Source organism: Rhopilema esculentum, chromosome 7, assembly GCF_057945365.1.
Source record: "Rhopilema esculentum isolate cy_ngs chromosome 7, ASM5794536v1, whole genome shotgun sequence".
Classification (NCBI taxonomy): Eukaryota; Metazoa; Cnidaria; class Scyphozoa; order Rhizostomeae; family Rhizostomatidae; genus Rhopilema; species Rhopilema esculentum.
The window spans coordinates 1,924,917-1,944,278 of record NC_142821.1 but is presented as its reverse complement, the minus strand read 5'-3'; the positions used below and the strand labels follow the sequence as shown (position 1 = coordinate 1,944,278).

The following is a 19,362-nucleotide window of genomic DNA, read 5'->3' as shown; positions in this document are numbered from 1 at the left end:
AACTTGCAAAAGAAATAACAAAATATTCTAGATATTAATCGCCATTGCTACCAAGCATTATTAATTTTCAGAAAACCTTAATTTTCATAAAGTAAAATATAGAAATGGTGATTTTAAGTAGACATTATATGGTCTTTCAAATTACCTCGAGTTTCTTTTTCGATTTTCTAGCAATTTTCTAGGTCTTTTTGAATCTCTTGACAAATCTTGAATCCTTTAATCTAATCCATGATATAAACAACCAATGAACTGACAAAAAACAAATGGAATATGAGAAATCCATCAGTACTGTAACCTTTGTGGTAGGTATTTACCTATTTGATGGATCAATAGAGCAAGACAATAATTAATGAAAACTACAGTCTGAAAGCAGAATGACCTGTCTTTGTATTCCATAGAATCCTCAGCCACCTTGGTTCCCTCTTAATTCTTCCCCTTACAACCATCTTTGGCAAACAGACTCGCATATTCCCTGGCAGCAATTTATCGGCAGACCATTTACTGTTCACATAAAGCCTCGAGTGAGGTCAAGCACGGTCGAGAGGATGGCTTCATCACTGTTTGGACTGGGGTGAAGTTGTGAACCAGCACTGCCCTTTGTTGACTGGAAATTCATCATTACCTGAAAAGCAGGAGATTGGGAGAAAATTACGATATGTAAACAATTTATATTCCTTTAAAAATGCGTGATTATGTTCAGCTATTTGTTATGGAAATTACAGCATCGCAGAAACCTAGATGACAACAGGCAGACTGAAAATTCAGAAATCTTGAAGTGTCACCGAAAATGTTTGCGACTATGATTTTTGATAAAAGCTTTGCATTGTTTAAGAGCTTAAAATGCATGCAGAGGTAATACGAAAATACGATGTAAAGGCAGGGATTGGACTTTTGATACTTTTTAAAACAAGAAAAAAGTTTTCTATGAGATTATAATTGCAGGGCAGAATTTTTCAAAATTTAGCATAAAAGAAAAAGAGCACTCTGGACAGGATCGTATTTTTCTTCGATTTTTGCATCCTGGATTCAAAATTCGTTGATAGGCTGTTACACGTAAAGAATCACATGGAATACAATGATAGAAATCTGAAAACTTCATATGATTGTAGTAAACGAGAAATAGAGTAGAGGATTACCATCAAAAACTGCGTTTTGGCCATGGAGGCGCAACTTTAATCATCACTATTCCTGAATAAACAAACGTGAACATTTTTCATTATGGCAATAAAAAGACTTCGATTTTTAATTCTTATCATAAAAGTACGAGCCAATATATTCAGAGTTTGTCATTCCCCCAAGATACGCTTTTCGAGGACAGCACAATTCAGATTTGGTTCAGTCCGATCAATCAATACAAAGCATCAAGCTGACACATCGAATGTTTTATTTATCAACACCCTGATCAAACTTACGGTTTGCATTTTTTCAAGGCGACATAAATGATAGGAATTAGAAAACAAAGCATTTATTTACGTCTATGATTACAATTAAAAAATCGAAAAAATTTTGATGTCTGACTTAAACAAATAATATTTTGCAAGCGAAAATAATCAGAAGTCAGTGTAGGGTCGTGAAAATGTTTGAAATTTTTAAATTTGAAAAGCATTAAACATTAATATCAAGCAGGTTTCCTCTTAATTGTGCAACATTATTTTGTTTCTGGTTAGGATGATAACGATGTTAACTGTTAAAACCAGACGCCTAATCGATTGTCAACATGATAAAGCATCTGATAGGTAGCACTTTGCACTCTTACCTTCTTTCCTGAAAATGCCTTTTTGGATGGGCCTCGTTGTCAGACTCGTTGCTGTCGCTTGAAGAATGGCCACTTTCATCGTCACTAGAATGGCAAATAGATTTCTTAAGGAGATTACAGTCAAAAAGAAACCAAGCCATTAACACAGCTAAAACCTCGATTCGGGGAAATCTGATATTTTTGTTTACTTACGCTACAACCAGAGGGGGAGGCATTGGAAAACTGGACATTTTCTGATGCAGAATACAGTTTGAAGAGCCAAATGCCCTTTGACGTGCAAAAATGCTTGCTTCTGTGTAACGAGTGCTGCATTCTTGTTTAGTATAATGCATGCTACCTTCATATTAGTTGCCGTGATGATTTCCATTCCACAAAATGAAGGGGGTTTTCTGTAGGGATTTCTGTGGGGAAGGGGGTTTGGGTTCAATCTCGGCATTAGTTCGTGTTCTGCCAATTTGCACTTTGGGATTGAGGGGGGGCCTTGAAAGAACCCACCTCGGCGGGTTCACCAAGGAAGATTAGCTATGTATATATATGTAAATAATCTGAGAGCTTTGAATTTAAAAACCTTATGCTTGAAGGTATCGTTTTAAGAAAACAATTATGCTCTTCCAAGCCTGTTCTATGTTTTATTCTTTGGATTTTAAAAGAACTGACGACATTACCTGCTGCTTGAAGAATGATCTGATGAATTGGATTGCTTTAACATCCCAATAAATGCAGCTGCTTTCCTACGCCTTTCCATCTGGGCCTGCTTCTCTGGGTTAACCCCTTCTGAATTTCTTGCTGAAACTAGAAAAAATCCCTTGTTTACAAAAAATGCTTGCAAGAGCCGTGTATTCGAAACTTAACTTCTGAATATTTCCTGGCACTCCAGTTGAAGTATAGGACGTCGAAAGATGCTTGCCCCCTCGTCAGGAAACTATCTTCCTATACACCTTATTCCAGGTAAAGGACAAAAAACAGTAACACTTATACATTCAAAAGAGCGGGGTATAGCTTCACCAGCGAAATAAGACACAAGGATGGAATAAAGGGACATGAAATTGAAGGGGACAGCTTCCTTCCTAGAATTTAGCGGGTACCAAGCCTCTCGCTAGAAAGAATAACAATTTCTGCATCGTTGATTACCAATTATAAGATCAAATTTTTAAAATAATTGCGTGTAAAATTCATATTTTCGACATATGACTAAGAAAATTGTCACTGAAATCCTTATAATTATGCTTTATATTCGAAAAGATCTAACTGCCACATTGAACTCTTTTACTTTGTTATCCTATACTGTATATTTTGATGACCAGTTGTCAATATTTATCTTCTTTTTTTGTAAAGGGCAGTATTTAATTGTTTACTTAAATAATTAACAATCAAATGAAATAGAATATCGCTATGCTCGCAAGCAATACATGATTAGGCCTTTATACCTTCGGAGGAGCTGCATTGTTGCTGCAGCTCTTTTTGTCTCTTCTGTGCCTCAGCAATCATTCTCTTGGCTTTCTCCATGGTGTCTTTTGCTTTCTCTTCTATACTGGGCTCATTTTCTTTGCTCTCTTCCTTTTTCTTCACAAAATTTGGCCTATATCCATCTAAATCTGTCGCAACCTCCTCCATATCTTCGTCACTCTCTGCTCCTTCATCTGCTTTTTTGAATATTTCCACTGCCTTCGACTTGACAACTGGTGCTTTTGTCACCTTTTTAGTTTTCAAAGCAAAGCTAAGCGGTTTGGTAGCTTTTTCTTCCTCCTCTACAAACATGAAATCAAGCTTGGTGAAAGGCTAATCAAAAATGCTTTCAAATCAAATGTTATGATAAAAAACAAACTTATCGATGTGACCAAAGGAAGTACTTGTTCTGAAATAAAAAACACTTTGCTTGACGATGTAATAAACAACAGAACATTCTTTTCCACAACATTGCAAAAGCCTTTTACTTTCTGTCAAGGAAATACTTCATCAAATTCGCTTACCTTACTTTATATATTTCTCAACACATCTTTGTCTCTTTCTAACTATGCTTTATTCTCTAGGTATCTTTTCTTAACTTTTTCACTTGTTTCACCACTATTGTTTTATTACTTGCTTCGTTCCTTCCCCTTAACTTTTACGTAGAAAGCCCTCGTATTCTAAACAAACACTTATCACCAATTTATAAACTTCCATACATAAACAAAGCTTCGTCACCGAGTCACACAAGAGGGTGTGAAAAGATGAAAGTAACAGAGAATTATTGATTTATTTTCTCTTTATGAAAACATAGAGTTCTTATTCTCTTTCATAAAAAATAAAAACTTCTTAGTCTCTTGTATTGCCTCAGTGAAAAACTTAAAGAGAAGCAGCATCTCTAAATTTATACAAATTCTCAACTTTGATGGCCTAAATCTCAATCCTCAAGTTTACAACTGGAGACATATTGCCTTTTCAAAAGCAAATCAAATCATCAATAATAGAATTCGGTGGCCAAAAACATGAAAGATTATCATCTCACCCTTTTTCTTCTGAGCCTTCGTCACTGAAACTTCCAGAATACATTGTTGCTTTTTGTACAGGTAATACGGATAATAAATGTTATCAGACTTTAAAAAATCAAAGTCCTTCTTCTTCTTCACCTGTTCCTCAAATGTCTCTCCATTTCTAGAAACATAGTCAGCCAGTTTGTCAACCACTACTTTGAGATCTGGTGGTGGAGGCACGATGTGATGTTGCTGTTGCTGCTGATTAGCAAATGATCTGTCCTCGATTCCACTTTCTGAGCATCCAGGAGGAGGCGGGGGCGGTGGTAGTTGCATTGCATAAATGGATGGATTTGGTTCAACAGTACCAGCTACAAAAGAATGAGTCTTGAATCGGAGAAAATGTTTTTGAGAATGGTGAAGAGGATCGAGGAAATAACAAACATTGACAATAACAGATCGAATGAATGTTTCGTACTAATTGCAAAAATCTGAATGCCCATTATGTAAAAAGTATATATAGATATTTCTATGGTTATCTATATAGGATTTTTTCAAACCTGATAATAGTGTTGATGACAGTCAACTTAAATTATAAACATAAAAGATTGTCTTTATTATCTAAAGGATTAAACGTTATAGAAATGGCATTGAAACAAGGTCGTATTAAATTCATTTTGAATGTGTCGAGTTATCGGAATTTTCAATCGACTACAAAAACGTTTATTGGGCGGGACGAATCCGAGAGCAAGGAGAAATATACAATGCAATATCCCAATTGATCCTTGAGTAATGTGCATTTATAAGTGTGGGTTTTTGTTACGTTGGGTGGAATTACACAAAGTGGTTAGGGTAAGGGCTAGAATCAGCGTAAATCCTTTGCTATGGCTTGGCCTAAAAAGAAGTGCTTTTCAAAAATGGCACGAGCTTTGACATCATAACAAACAGGTTTTTTAAAAGAACAATTATACTGAATGTTAAGATAATATTAAAAAAGGTCCCTCTCATTTATAAAAGTATATTATTGAAGAATGAAGTGAGATATTGCAATTTATAAAAACTAAAATTTTGACTATAATTTTAAAATCATGACACTTCTTATACAACGAATAGTGGAAAACCCCTTACGTTGTTCTTCTTGTCCGGGTGGCGGCGGAGGAGGAACAAGTGATGTCATCATGTAAGCTGGGTGAAGCTGGGCGAGTTCTAACTGCATCTGATTGAAGTAGGCGAGATTTTGGGCATCTGAAAGAGGAGATGTTCATAACAACACAAAGCATAGAAAAGAGCATGCAGTGGCATTCCAGCAATCATAATTGAAACAAATATCTATATATATATATTACTTAAAAAATGTTTTTGTCAATGATATTTAAAAAATTAGTGAAACTCAAGCGTTCCAAAGACTAGAAAAAACATGTTCCAAACATGAATCTGTTCCAAGTAAACTCACCAGTCTTAACAAGCAAGTCATTTAAACTTGAAAGGCTTATGGCTTTTCAAAATATGACTTGCCTAAATACTGAAATATTCGAAAATGCTTTGAAATTTCAACTCACTTATCACTGCATTACTTTGGTCTTCTTCTAGATCATCAGCCCAGTGCTCGTCCGCTGCTTCTTGATCCTCATTATTATCATTACTTTTCTTCGGACTAGGCGTGTCATGCCTCGTGTTTCTGTATTTTCGCGCCATGTACACGGCAACAGCATCTGAATAAGTGTTTGGAGGTAGCACTGTTTGTATCCCTGTGGTCTCATACGATGAGGAAGCGGGAATGTGGCGGGTTTGTTTTTGGTGGGATTCAGAAACGGTGTGTTGTGATTTAGTCGGTTCAGCTGTGGTCTTAATAGGCCTGCGATGTGCTTGCAAAAGTGGGTGGATATATTCGTCGTCATCAGAGCCCTCACCATCGCTTGAAGAGGAAACTAAAAACATACTAAAAACATTAGAGGTGGTTTTACGAGGGGGCTTTATAAATATCATCTCCAAGTTCCCATAAAAATAGCTCGATTTTATAAATTTAAAGTCTATTTCATTTGCAATTTTGTTTAATAGCTCTTTCTAAGATATCGAACCAAATAATAACTCAAAGCACAAACAAATTTTTAGTCAAAAGTATTGATATGTTCATGGCCTTTTCACCAAATTCTCGTTTGTTTTAGTTTTTTTCCATTCGCCGCTGATTGTGTTGAGAGTCATGGACTAGGTGGGTGGAGGTATCTTTTTTATTGTATTTTGATTAACTCCCCTTAAGGGCCTATCAAAAGGCAACGATTATCATGTTAGTGTAGGGGCTTATTCGAGGATAGGGGCACATTACTTCCAGGATGAGAGCTTACTTGAGGGGGGAGGGAGCTTATAGCTGTGTGGCTTGAAGTAAAAAGCACCAATGAAACATGGCGACAACACTGTCAACACCCGTGAGGAGGGCATTGAAAACAAAAGTAGGTAAAGTGCCACAAAACCCGGCCATGTTGTTATTGCTTTCTGGGGAAGATTTTCACAACTCAAGGTTATATTACCGAGGGGGAATAAAACTTTTACAGGATACTGCTTCTAGAAAATATAAGTGAAGCACTGCATGTTGGGCTTATGCAAAAGAATAGTATCAAGACATTTTGAAAAATGAGCTAGGCCATAGCATCAAAAAGGGAACAAAGGCTCAAAGGTGTAGCAATAATTAGAGTTGAAACAAACAAACTACTTTAAGAGTTTTTCAAATACCAAAAGCAAGATTTGACTTAACTACTGTGCAGGAAAGAAATGTTTACGAAGAGGAGAGATATCAAGATTGAATAAATTGTGAATGCAAATTTTGATAAACAGGAAAGATAACGGAAGTGTTGCCAACTTCTGAAAGTGTTACAAGCGATTTCGAGTCTACTACTAATCAAAATCTGATTAATTCCCTGATTTCGTTTACTAAATGAATAAAATAACTTATTAAAGTGGAACTTCCACTTTGATACAAAAAAAACACCAAAAATTTGCTAGAAATTGATAACTAAAAAAAAACAAGATTCCCTCGGCAAAGAGGTGAATAGAGATGCTAGGTTCCTTCGTTGTCGCAATAAAAAAAAACGTAATTACATTCTCAATTGGGTGATATTTCATTGATAACAGAGCTACTGGCACTAGCACATGCCAATCAATTGATGCTATTTGTTAACTTAATGATACCGCTAGACATGGAAACTAAAAATTTGATTTTGATAAGAGGATAAAAAGACATTTTTTGATGGGTCAAAAGTGTATTTATCCCTTGATGCAGTACAGAAGAAAGGACAAAAGGTCAAATAAGATATTGATGTACCAATTGCAGTCAAACACAATCCCCAGTTCAATCTCATTAAATACAACTACAACAACAGCAAAATCCAAACATACCTGCAGGTTGTGCGTTATCGGATTGATTCGATGACTCCTGCGTAGTGGCTGGTTCAACCGTGTAGCCTCCATCTTTTATCTTTTGCAGTATAAGCTTGTAGTATGGGTTCAACCAGTTACCGTAGTTGAGAAAATCAAACTGGGGATTCCCTGCTTGTTTTGCTTTCAAGACGATCTCCATCTGTGTCCCTTGCTTGCTGATAAACAATGCTGTCTTTTCGATTATCGAATGAGACTTCTGACTATCCGGCTAAAAAGAATATTTAACATAAATTAAACCAGACAAAAAAAATACTTTCCACAAAACTTAACTGTTGACTCAGTGCCTTATGAGAAAACGTTATCTTCATTTTTTTAGCTTCACTTCTAAATGGCCGCAAACCTTTGGAAAATGGTTTTTGATGAAGGAAGTTGGTGGGATCACAGGTTATAAAACTGCTCCCTTTTTCAACAACACTTTGGTCTCAAGAAATAAAAGCTTTCGTATGATTCTTTCAATTGCTGTTTGAGGGTTTTGAAAAAAAGAGTGTTAAGGCTGGTTTTCATATAACGTATTTCGACACATTTCATTGCAATTCAGGGTCCACGATTTTCACGGTATATGAAAACCGAAAAACGTATTTCATCTTAATTCATCGTAATTCAACGTATTTTTTCGGGAGAAACAAAATGTTTTGATTTCTTCCGATGAATTACGTCGAACTACGTTGAATTACGTTCTAGTAGGATTATTTACAATAGCTGGTTTTCATAAAATTTTGTCGGTTTTCATATAACGGAAATTATCTTAATTGATCGTAGACTCTGCATTGCGATGAAATACGTCGAAATATGTTTTATGAAAACCAGCCTTAAACAGAATCCCTTTTTCAAATGAAAAACTTTAGGAGTAAATCGTAAGCAATAGGCTCAAAAAGGTTTGAACATTTTTTACATAAAACATCCAAAAACCAACCATCAATAAAGTTGTCACACAGTATTGGACAACTTACTCTAGATTTTCTCAGATAACCACTCCTTTAACAAATAACCGACCTTCTTAAACTTACCATACTTAGCTATAAAAGTACACTGCTATGAAATAATCTATCGAAATTAATCACATGATTTCAGCTGATCCTGTTTCTGTTACATTGTCGTCTTCAAAATGTTCCTTTGTTGCCAGCCTGCTACGAAAATCTTGAGAAAAATCAAACATCAAATGGATTCCTCTTAAAAGAATAAATTTAGATATCAACAATTTAGACATTAATAATCCACAAACTGACTTTATTTTAGGGTTTCTATCCTTATTAACCTACTAAAGCCCACGTGTTTGCCAATCATATGTTGGCACTTTCTTGAACACTTTCTATAACTTTTTATGCAATGAGACAATAAACTTTTAATTTAACGCAAGAAATCCTATTCAAATGTGTACCGTATTTCCTCTGATGAACGTCGCCCTCTATTGAACGCCGCACCTTCAGCCAACCATTTGGAAAAAACGCCGCCCTCTGATAAACGCCGCCCTCTATTGAACGCCGCATCTTGAAAAGCGGCGTTAATTAGAAAACACAACCACTATTCGAAAGCTATGAAAGTTTTTATGTTTGACATTCCTTTACATAACGTGTACACATCTTTTGTGAACTTTAGAAAATTGTTCATACAATTACGTTATCACGTGTTTTTGGGAAATGAAAACATTGTTTAAAATCTGTTTTTATCTTTTTCATTGCACTTTTCTTGTCATTTCTCATTTGAAAACTTTTCATTTTGTATTGAACGCCGCCCTCTGATAAACGCCGCCCTCTATTGAACACCGCATCCAAAATTTGGAGTTTGTAATAAACGCCGCGGCGTTCTTTAAAGGAAATACGGTATCCAGAAACTTAGAACCAAAGCAAAAAACATTCTCATTCTTGAATTGTTTGCTTCTCAAGAGAAGGGAAAATTGTTTACAAAACTTGAGGCATCTTCAAAGAGTATGTTGTGCCTTTCTTGACACAGCAAGATTTGAATTGCTAATGTCAGGTGTAAGAAGAACTTGTAATTCATTAATATGGTGAAAATACGTTTTAAAACGTGAAAATACTCATGCTACTCATATTGTGGGCCACAATTCAAGAATGCTGCATATAAACCCCCATAGAAAAGACTCGTGCATTGTAGTGACTTTCTGGCTGGTCACTATAACTCTACCGGCGTGCAAGCTTCCATCTAACGTTGAAATTCCAACTTTAACACCTCGTGTTGTATGCGTCATAAAACTCTGCTTTCACGAAACGCGTGTAGTTGGAAAGGCTCTACCAATAATGGTTTCATGGCTCCCTTAGCAAGCCCCATTGCAGTATGTACCAGAACATAAGAAAGTTTTTAATAGCTAAATATCATCAAATTTTCCTGTCTGGCTAGGTAATTTTGAATAAAGCTGACCATACTGGACAATCATTTGAACACGAAGTAATTCAAAAAGAAAAAAAGTGAAGATTCTTTCCAATTCAGCATCATCAGAAAAACTTATGATTTATTCGCCTTTCAGAAATTCTTGGTTATTACTAAAGATTTGGGTATGAAGATTGTTAGGAAAAGCGGTACATAATTAAAAGATTGACAATATTTTTACAAAAAATAACAGAATCGTTAATTTCCACAGTTCCTTAAACTGTACATCTAAAAAAACTTCTATGCAATTCTTCTACTTTTGTAGATCAGCTGAAAAAAGTTGGCAGGTCGCAGTTTTCTTCGCACCTTGAGATTTCTAGCTCAAATTTGATCATACATTGCTCGTTTAAATCGTGAGCGACGCTGGTTTATAACTTGAAAAAATATTTACTCTATTTAGTACTTAATGAAATAAAAATATATAATATAGAAAGGAAAGTAAAGTACCTAAACCAGATGAATTCAGGGTGTGAAGGAAAACAGAAGATCTCTCTGCTATGGTATCTTTGGGAAGATAACCGCCATGCAAGATCTGTGTCTTTGTGCGGAAAGTTTCCACGCAAATACAACACAAGGATTATCAAGATAAATTCATTAAAGTGGTTCAATGAATGAAGCAGAACCTACCACATCGATTTCACTTGGAATTTCCAGATTAACTGGTTTTATATAGACACCAACAGCCTCTGTTTCTTTTATAACCGGTTTGGCACTTGGCTGAGCCAGTTTTCCGCCCAGAGTGATTAGTTTTCCTTCATTTTTCACCCTTGAAATTTTGGCTATATTTTCAGCAATGCCATTCTCTGAAAAATAAATATCACAAGATGAATATTTTTAGCGTTAAAATGCGCTCATTTTAATGATTTTCAGTGCTAGCTTGCAAAACCAGGTTGATAGGTTGATATAGAAATCGGCTAGATGAAAAAATAGGTTTCTTAACTTGTTTAATAGATATAGAAGATTATACGCTTTTTTGGCGTACAGAACTGGACGGTTCCAAGTTGCTACTCCACGTTTCAGGACCCAAAAAGCTGCCTGAAAAAGCCGCATTAAGCGTGAAACTGGGAGTACCAACTTCGAACAGCTCTGTTCTTGACACCAAATATTGTATAATCTTCTTTAGATATTTGACAAGTTAAAAAACCTACATCTCTGCCTTTACGGTATCGAGCACTTTGACAGACCGGCAAACGGTAATTTCATTACAGAAGATTATATTGATGATCATATTAGATTCTTCATATCTATTTGTTCCTTGACATATATTTTTGTATTGTATCTTAAACTGGGTTTGTTACAAATGTTTATAAACACAAAAACTTTGGAAAGCCGAGCAAATTTAACAACAACAATAAATGATTACATCGGCATTGCAAATTTATGTGCACTTAAAATAGGATAGATTTCTTTACATTGACATCGTTCTTCTTGGTAAATTTTTTGCATCCATTTTCAGTCTTAAAATAACTAATATTTTATATCGTAAAAGAGATATCTTGGATAAAATTGATATGCCGGAAATTGCTTTAAAGAGAGCAATGTAGAAAAAAAGAAGAATCGCTTTTACTTGATTTGAAAGAATGACTTTTTATCAAATATATCTAATTTTGGCTTTGCTTAGATGTTGTCATGGTAAATGGGCCTTCTCTATAGGGGGTCATTTGGAATCGGCGTGATCGCTGCTGTTTCATGTGATATTGGCATCCGTTGTTGACAACTTGCTATTGATGTAAACTGTTATGTTAATCAGTACGAGGTGAGTTCATGTGACCAGTTCAAGGTCAACCAATAGCATCGCAGTCATGGAAATCATGACTCAGCGGATTTTGGCACTTAGGGTATACCCAGTCTATTTATCATGACTCAATGCCTTTAAGCAGAGAATTGGAAATTATAAACATTCAGCTCAATGAGCATTATAATGGCACCTTCATCAGAGTCATCTTTGAAACAATCATTTGGGTCATATTCTTTGCTGCCATCATGATTTGTCGACTGGTAGCTAAAACCAACATTGCGATAGGCCGCAGAAGCTGGGTCAGTGGCAATGCTTAGTCTCTTCTCTTCCTCCTCTAGAGACAGAATATAATAGCCATTTGATAGTTTCAAGGAAATCTTTCATTAACAGGTATACAAAAAATCAGAAAATAAACAAAATTGCTTTTTAGATACTTTACAAAGTTGAAAAAATAGCAAAGAAAATAAATTGATAGTTACAGGAAAACATAGTTGATGGTTTCCTGGAAAAAATCAATGTGTTCTTAATGTCTCTGTTATTCATTATTGTTGATAAAATCAAAAGCAAAAGAGCACAAAGGACCTACACCAAGGAAAATATATACATTGGACTGTTACAATGTTATAATTACACAAATATTCTGAATACAAGCACAAATACCTTAAGTTAAGACTGTATTCAATTTTACAGTATTCCATTTATTAAATTTGAGTTTCCAAAAAATATTTGAAATAATTTCATATGTCACATTGTCACTATACATCTACTTAAAGGCACGCTATTTGGTGTATAGACAGGATGGTTCTAAATTACTATTAAGCTGCTTCAAGCAATTTATGACAGACGGGTAAACAGTAGTTTAATTCTATATAAAGGCATGCAATATATTACCTACCAAAGCAAATGGGCTGTTATAAAATTGACATCTTCTGTCATGTTGAGCAGCTAAAAATTATATCTCAGAGCAAGACTTCGCAAATGAAAAGTTTTCAAAAAAATTATTCTTTTCAATTCTTAAAGTCTTCAATACCAACATGCATTTTCACACTATCATTATGTAAGAACATTTGTATAAAGCACTGTAGTTTGGTCTTCAGCGCGAAATTCCAACTTTTATTATTTGACATAATACTACTTTAAACTGCTTTGGTTGCAGAAAATAATTTACCTTCCAAAAAATTTTCTTCCTCAACATCTTTATGAATACCCATGTACCGCTCTTCATCACAAGCTTTTTCAATTTGCTCTTCCTCTGAGGACAACTGCATTGTTAACTGGCTGCTTTTCCATTCAAACTCATCACGAGAATAAAGATGGCCTCTGCAATCATACCTGTGTGACAAATATTAAAAATGCCAGACTGTGCAAACAATACCTCTCACATAACAGAAGTGCGACCAATTGTAGTTTATAATAATTTGTGGTAATATTTTGGAAGTGGAAGAGCCAATATCTATGGTAGCATCTAACCTATTTAAAAAACAGTTTAAGGAAAGATTGAATTCATAGTCTTTCTTGTTTCTTGATACATTCCCATTCATATTGTCACTTGCAAAGATATCTTAAAAAATGGCCTTCATTATTGCACAGATCTATATACATTTCAACCCCCTCTTTCACCTTTGGCATATATTTTTACGCTTTGAGACACCACACTAATAAATTTTCTTTGTTCTAAACGTAAAAGCCAAAAAAAATTTATCTATAGTAATCACAGATCTTTGCATGGTTCATCTTAGTCACAATTCATCATATTTTGTTTTGGCTCATGCCTCTTCATGATACATTCATAAATTTCAAATTTATCTGATAGAATCTTCGATTGGCACCAATTCTAACAGAGAGTGCTAGATTAAAGAAAAAGAATATTAAATTTGACTGGGGCCATAATGATCTACAGAATAATGCAGGGTCTTTGCTAGGAAACTTGACACCAGATCTCAATTAGATCTAGAAAACACAAGGCTGAACCTACAGTTCCCTAAGCAGGTTTTTTTTAAATTTTGGTACAGAAATACGGAACAAACACATCCAAAAGGATGCTGAAGGAATTCCTGCTACAAAGTTGGCATCCTCCCAGACACATGATTATACAACAACCACCCACTGAATCAAAAAAATGTTAAGAGGAATCAATCAAAAATATATAATGCTTATTTTGAGACACTAAAGCAATTGATTGGTAGCCAAATTCAAACAGACGAGATTCCTGAAAACCAACTTGCAATTATTCATTCTCTAAGGACTTCTTTTAATAAGATTAACATCCTAGTCTGCTTTCAGCCAATGACATGTTCAATAAATGAAATTATGGATAATGATGTATGCAAACCCACACCCAAACTATGCAGCCAAAAATATTCTGGAAAGAATCTTCTTACAAATTGCATAGACAACTTTTTACAATAAAGGGAACAAAGGATATTTGATAAACCATTAATTTCTAATTTTTATCAATGTACAATGTTAGAAGCAATATTCTTAAAATAACTTAGATTGGTGATGAAATTGCAATCACTAAATCATTATTAAAAGCTATCACTAAGAATAATAAATTAAAGAATGGTAAATAAGTAATGTATAAATGTTTATCAATTGCTTTAAGAGCAAAATATGAATTAATTTATGAAAAGTTTCACTTTACTTGGATTAAAGATCAACCAAAATCTTAATCAAAAATCTAGATTACTTTCTAAATTGTAAAAATCTAGACTTTAACAAGATGTTGGTTCAATTTATCATTTGATATTGGAGGACTTATCATGTTGCTTCTTTTATAAATAACTAAAAGTTTGTTTTAAATGAAGACTTTTGACTTCCAAGGAACAAGCTGAACTTTCCAAGGTGACATCACCAAAATATTATGAAAGCTTACTTTGCAAGCAGTGATACACTATATGGTATTAATTTTTTGGTTGCACAGCACAAATCTGCCAATCTATAAGGCCCAATGCAGCCCCAAAAACAACATATATTTCTGTTTTAAATGACAGCCAAAGATCCATAAGGCTATTTGACTCAGAAGGTTGTCTCTAGACTTGATGTCTTTGAGTCATTCCTTATCTAGAAAAGTACTGATGTAATACACTCCCCTCACGAAAGTATCCGGACAGTTTCGAATTCAGTTGCGTATCTGTTCTTAGAGAAACTTGTTTACAAATTTCAGTGTCAGTTTTCATGAAAAAGTTTTAATCAATTTCCTCGAATTTTTTCTTGAAGTTTTTTGGCCTTTAATCTATGTATTCGTCAAAAAATATACTTTTATCGATATATAAGCAAACTCTGTGAGGGTTTTTCCTCAAGATGGTAGCAACCGAAACACATGAATTGACTTCTGAGCAGTGTCTAGAGATAATGTTTTATCACAATGATGGGAAAAAGCTATCATTAAATTGCTAATATCATTGGATGCACAAAGACTATGCAATTTTCAAGCTATGCAAAAAAAATTGAAAAATAAGAAATCTAAAAAATTTTCACGGTCAAAAAAAGCAAGAGCTCTCGCAACACCAACATCTGAGCGTTCCGCCCTAATCAAATTTGCATCAAAAATGGTTTGCATCATTACGCAAAATTGCATTAAATGTTCATAAACAATTAAAATTTTAAAAGCTGTCAATAAACATTGCAAGGAAAATGATAAAGAATTGTGAATATAACCTCGTACCGGCCGATTTCAGCAAGAAAGAAATAATATGGCTTTATGGCACTGCACTGAATGATATGTCTGCTTTCCAAGAAAATTTTTTAACTGTTCCAAGAAAATGTTACCAAATGTCATCCATATTTTATAATCGATCGGTGGCAGCTCCATGCAAACATTCTTCCCAACTGAGAGTAAACACATTGTATTTCTCTCTTCATTCGAAAATATTATTGTCTAAATAACCAGTTTATGGAAAATTACCATGTTTTATTGGCCGATTTTAACTGAGTCCAAGTCACCTGACTTTGGTGTTCTCCGCTTATTTGATATCAGTTGATTTGCATAAGAAAATATAATGGATAAAAAGCGCAGAAGTTTTGCATCATTTTAATGTTCTGGTTTATTTTGGAAGGGTCTCTCAAAAAATTATTACCACAAAGTTAAAAAGTCGTTTTTGCCAGCCTAAATTTGTTTTTGTCTGAAAGCTCAATCGATCTTCAAACTGTCTGGGTACTATCGTGAGGAGAGTGTACAAAACCTTTCTCCAATCATTAATAACAATTATCAAAAACAATCTAAGAGTCATTCCATGTCAATTCATCATGGCCATGTAACCCACTATCTCAGATTTGACTGATTTTTGGACCACTTTAAGGTACTAATAAGAAATGAAAAAATTCAAAGTTTCAGCTTAATATGACAAGCTGTTTTTAACAACAGATATTTCTGTTTTAAATGACAGCCAAAGATCCATAAGGTTATTTGACTCAGAAGGTTGTCTCTAGACTTGATGTCTTTGAGTCATTCCTTATCTAGAAAAGTATTGATGTAATACGAAACTGACAAGACATTTACTATTATCATGTTTTGACACATAGTATCATTGATTGACACTTTAAGTTAAGCCTTGCTTAGTCATGCTGTGAACACGTCTTTACTACTCTTATGCTGAATACGTAATGTGGCCTAGTATTATATCCTGATCGTATAAGTTGTTTTGTTATGTTTGTTCAACTGTTCATCTTTCAAGACACTCTCCGTGGAATTCTAATAATCTACACTCAATGTTCTTGAGTCATTCCTTATCTAGAAAAGTATTGATGTAATACAAAACACACCCAAACTATGATTTTCATTTAGTAGATAGGTTTGTTTTTTGTGTAACAATTATTTAGTTTCAAACCATACCCATATAAAATACGGTAATAGGAAACTGAAACCGCTCATGATATCCCCGTTTTGCTTTTTGGCAGGTGAAAAAACTTTCATAGTTTCCTTGAGCAGTGGAATGATAGCAGTTCAGCTGTAGAAGTTATAAAAGCAGTAATCCAGTTTCTTTATATACTTCAAGGTCACTCAGTCTTTTAAGAGCAAAATGCATGGTTGACATTGTTCACTTAAAAACATTTTTACCTTGTTTTAAAGTTAAACAAATTTAAAAATTTCCTGCTTATTGAAAAATCAGGTTATATTTTTGCTTACAAAAATACTATGTTCATAGGAATCTTAAGTCTTTTTTCATGGTCCTATTTGAAATTGTTACAGTAAAAAGCCACTTTTTGAGTTCTAACACTAAACACACTTCTTGCATGAAAATGTTCATACTAGAATTCAACCCACACAAGCTGAAATCCATCTTGAATCAAATAGCCTGCAATGATATGGTTCGATCTGACAAATCAAACAACAGTATACAGTACAGTATTGCAAAAGAACAACCTTTGATCAGCCTTTCACTGCAAAATCATTTGCAAAAGGATACATTCAGCGTTCACAATTTTTCTGCTCATTCCTGTAGTATTCTAGCTTTACTTGGGCAAGTCTTTGCGGTAAAACAGCCCTGACTAGAATTTCTTTTTTAACAGGCTAATGCAAGATGACAGATTGAATGACCTAGAAACCAAACTGGGATGGTCATACAATACCCACCTGTCAATAAGTAGAGACTCGTCGCCCATCCATGGGATCAAATGCTTTCCATCTTCAATGTACTGTGCCATAGCATCGTCGCGAAACAGCTTACTGTGGTATCCAATTACAATTACATCTTCATATTTATTCCTAGGCTGAGGATGTCGTTTATCGTCCTCGAACTTTTTCCTCTTATAGGGCGGGAAACTGTCTATATTCACAAGGAATGACATAACTGTGCACAAATGTTCACTCCAATTACATATGTTGTTCCCTTTATCAAGACCCTTGTATTCAATTACTTTCAAAACAATTCGAAAATCAATTTCCTAAGGTGTCTTGTTCAATCGCACAGGCATGCAAGACTTATCAATCTCATTCACACGGCGCAATGTTTAACTAGCCTCTTTTTCAACTATGAAACGGAAGTCTCGTTTTAGGTTTCGGCCGGGCAAATCAGTAGGGTAAAGCAGTGTTTTGATCATATGCTGACAATGCAAGATAAAATGGCTGTGTTATGATAATTTTTTTGAAAGTCCTTAGGTACAAAGAAATATCCGTAATAAAAATACATTATAGTGTCTGTAAAGATACGCAAAAATAAACACCGTTGCTAATACAGCATTAGATTTTAGCAACGGACAGAACAAGAACCAACAAAAATGATAAGTATGGGTAAACCCAGGGAGGGGGGTGCTCCCATTAACGCCTGACAGGAGGAAAGCAGAAAAATAAAAAACCTCACGAGTCACAATGTGCCAACCTTTCCATTGATAATTCGTACCAAGCGCCAACTGATCTGAGAAAGTGAGCTGTTTTCCAGGAAAGAGTTTTGTTCCAACGTATAACGAACTTTTGTTCCAAGTATATAGCCACTTTTTGCCCTATGCTTTTCAAAGTATAAACGTTGTATGAACGGGATGTGGATAAAAAGTAACGTGTGAGGAAGAATGGCACATATAACTGGCTCATTGCTTTGACCAATAAGCGACCGTTAACCCTTGGTAGGGCCTCGTATAAAGAGTCAAAAAGAGAAAACAAACTCTTTGGGGCTACACAAGTGCAACCTTTTGTTTTGATGTAGACACTAGGTAGATTCAAAACACCTATAAGAAAAAACGACTTTGCTTGCCCAATGATTCTGAAATTGTCTTTATTATACATTTTTGATCTCCCTGGATTCTTGTGTAAATGTAAAGCAAAAGCCAAATCGGATTGTGTTCGGGCATTCTGATTTTTGCAAATTCACCATGGTTGTTCTTTGTAAATTCACGATGCTCAGAGGAGTATTTAATTTGTTTCTGAAAAGTCTTGAATACCCAATTAATTTCATGAAAAATTGATTTGCTAGAAGTTAAACGGCAAATTACATAAACGATCCTCCGATAACATTGAAAAATTTAGACAAATAGGAAAACCTAAAATTTTCAATTAATTTCCAAAATAATTGACTGTTTATTTCAATGAATAAAAACATCTTCAAAGTGGGAATTCTGAAACAATTACTGTTTTTGTTGTTGATTTAATTCATGTCTGGACTTTTTCTTAATTGATTTGGTTATACTTAGTGTCATGGAAATCAATTGTAGTGATTTGCTGACATTGTTGCTATGTCAACAGGCTAATTTTATAAAGAAAAAAGTGACAAGTATAATAAGGAAAGCGCAGAATCCATGGCTGACAACCTTTGTGAGGGTATTTCTTCTCTAAGATTGTGCTGGAAAATGTCGCATATAGAAAAAATGTCCCATAACCTTTGCAATGGATGGGGATTTGCTATTCGTTGCTCACTGAGATATGTTATATGTATTTCAAATGCCTTCTACTAATAAAAGAGTCTACGACTGAATGTTTGTTGACTTTATGAGGATGGCTCTGTGCTCTGGGTCATGGGCTACAGGTCCAAGGGTCTGGTGTATGAGTCCCTGACATAACTAAACTTTCTTGAACAAGAAAAGTCGCTAGGAATCACGAGGTATGGTCACATCGAGAGGAAGTCCACTGCTCGATAAGCATTGCTTTAATTTCTCATATCTTAACA

The 19,362-nt window shown here is 34.8% G+C and overlaps 1 protein-coding gene across 2 annotated transcripts; it reads right to left on the bottom strand.

Annotated features, from left to right (window-relative positions):
- Nucleotides 1-25: 25 nt before the first annotated feature.
- On the bottom strand, nt 26-17,719 carry LOC135683983 (uncharacterized). 2 transcript variants are annotated; one of them, XM_065199412.2, is made up of 13 exons: nt 17,340-17,719; nt 12,933-13,096; nt 11,955-12,098; nt 10,654-10,829; nt 7,600-7,849; nt 5,769-6,137; nt 5,338-5,454; nt 4,245-4,580; nt 3,184-3,504; nt 2,422-2,548; nt 1,757-1,840; nt 1,137-1,188; nt 26-622 (listed from the first exon to the last, which is right to left on the bottom strand). In XM_065199412.2, the coding sequence occupies exons 1-12, from the start codon at nt 17,552-17,554 to the stop codon at nt 1,173-1,175; spliced, it is 2,319 nt and encodes a 772-aa protein (XP_065055484.2). In that variant the 5' UTR covers nt 17,555-17,719; the 3' UTR covers nt 26-622; nt 1,137-1,172. The 2 variants fall into 2 exon arrangements, with proteins under 2 accessions (XP_065055484.2, XP_065055485.2); XM_065199413.2 differs by lacking the exon at nt 17,340-17,719 and adding an exon at nt 17,130-17,328.
- Between the last annotated feature and the right edge of the window lie 1,643 nt (nt 17,720-19,362).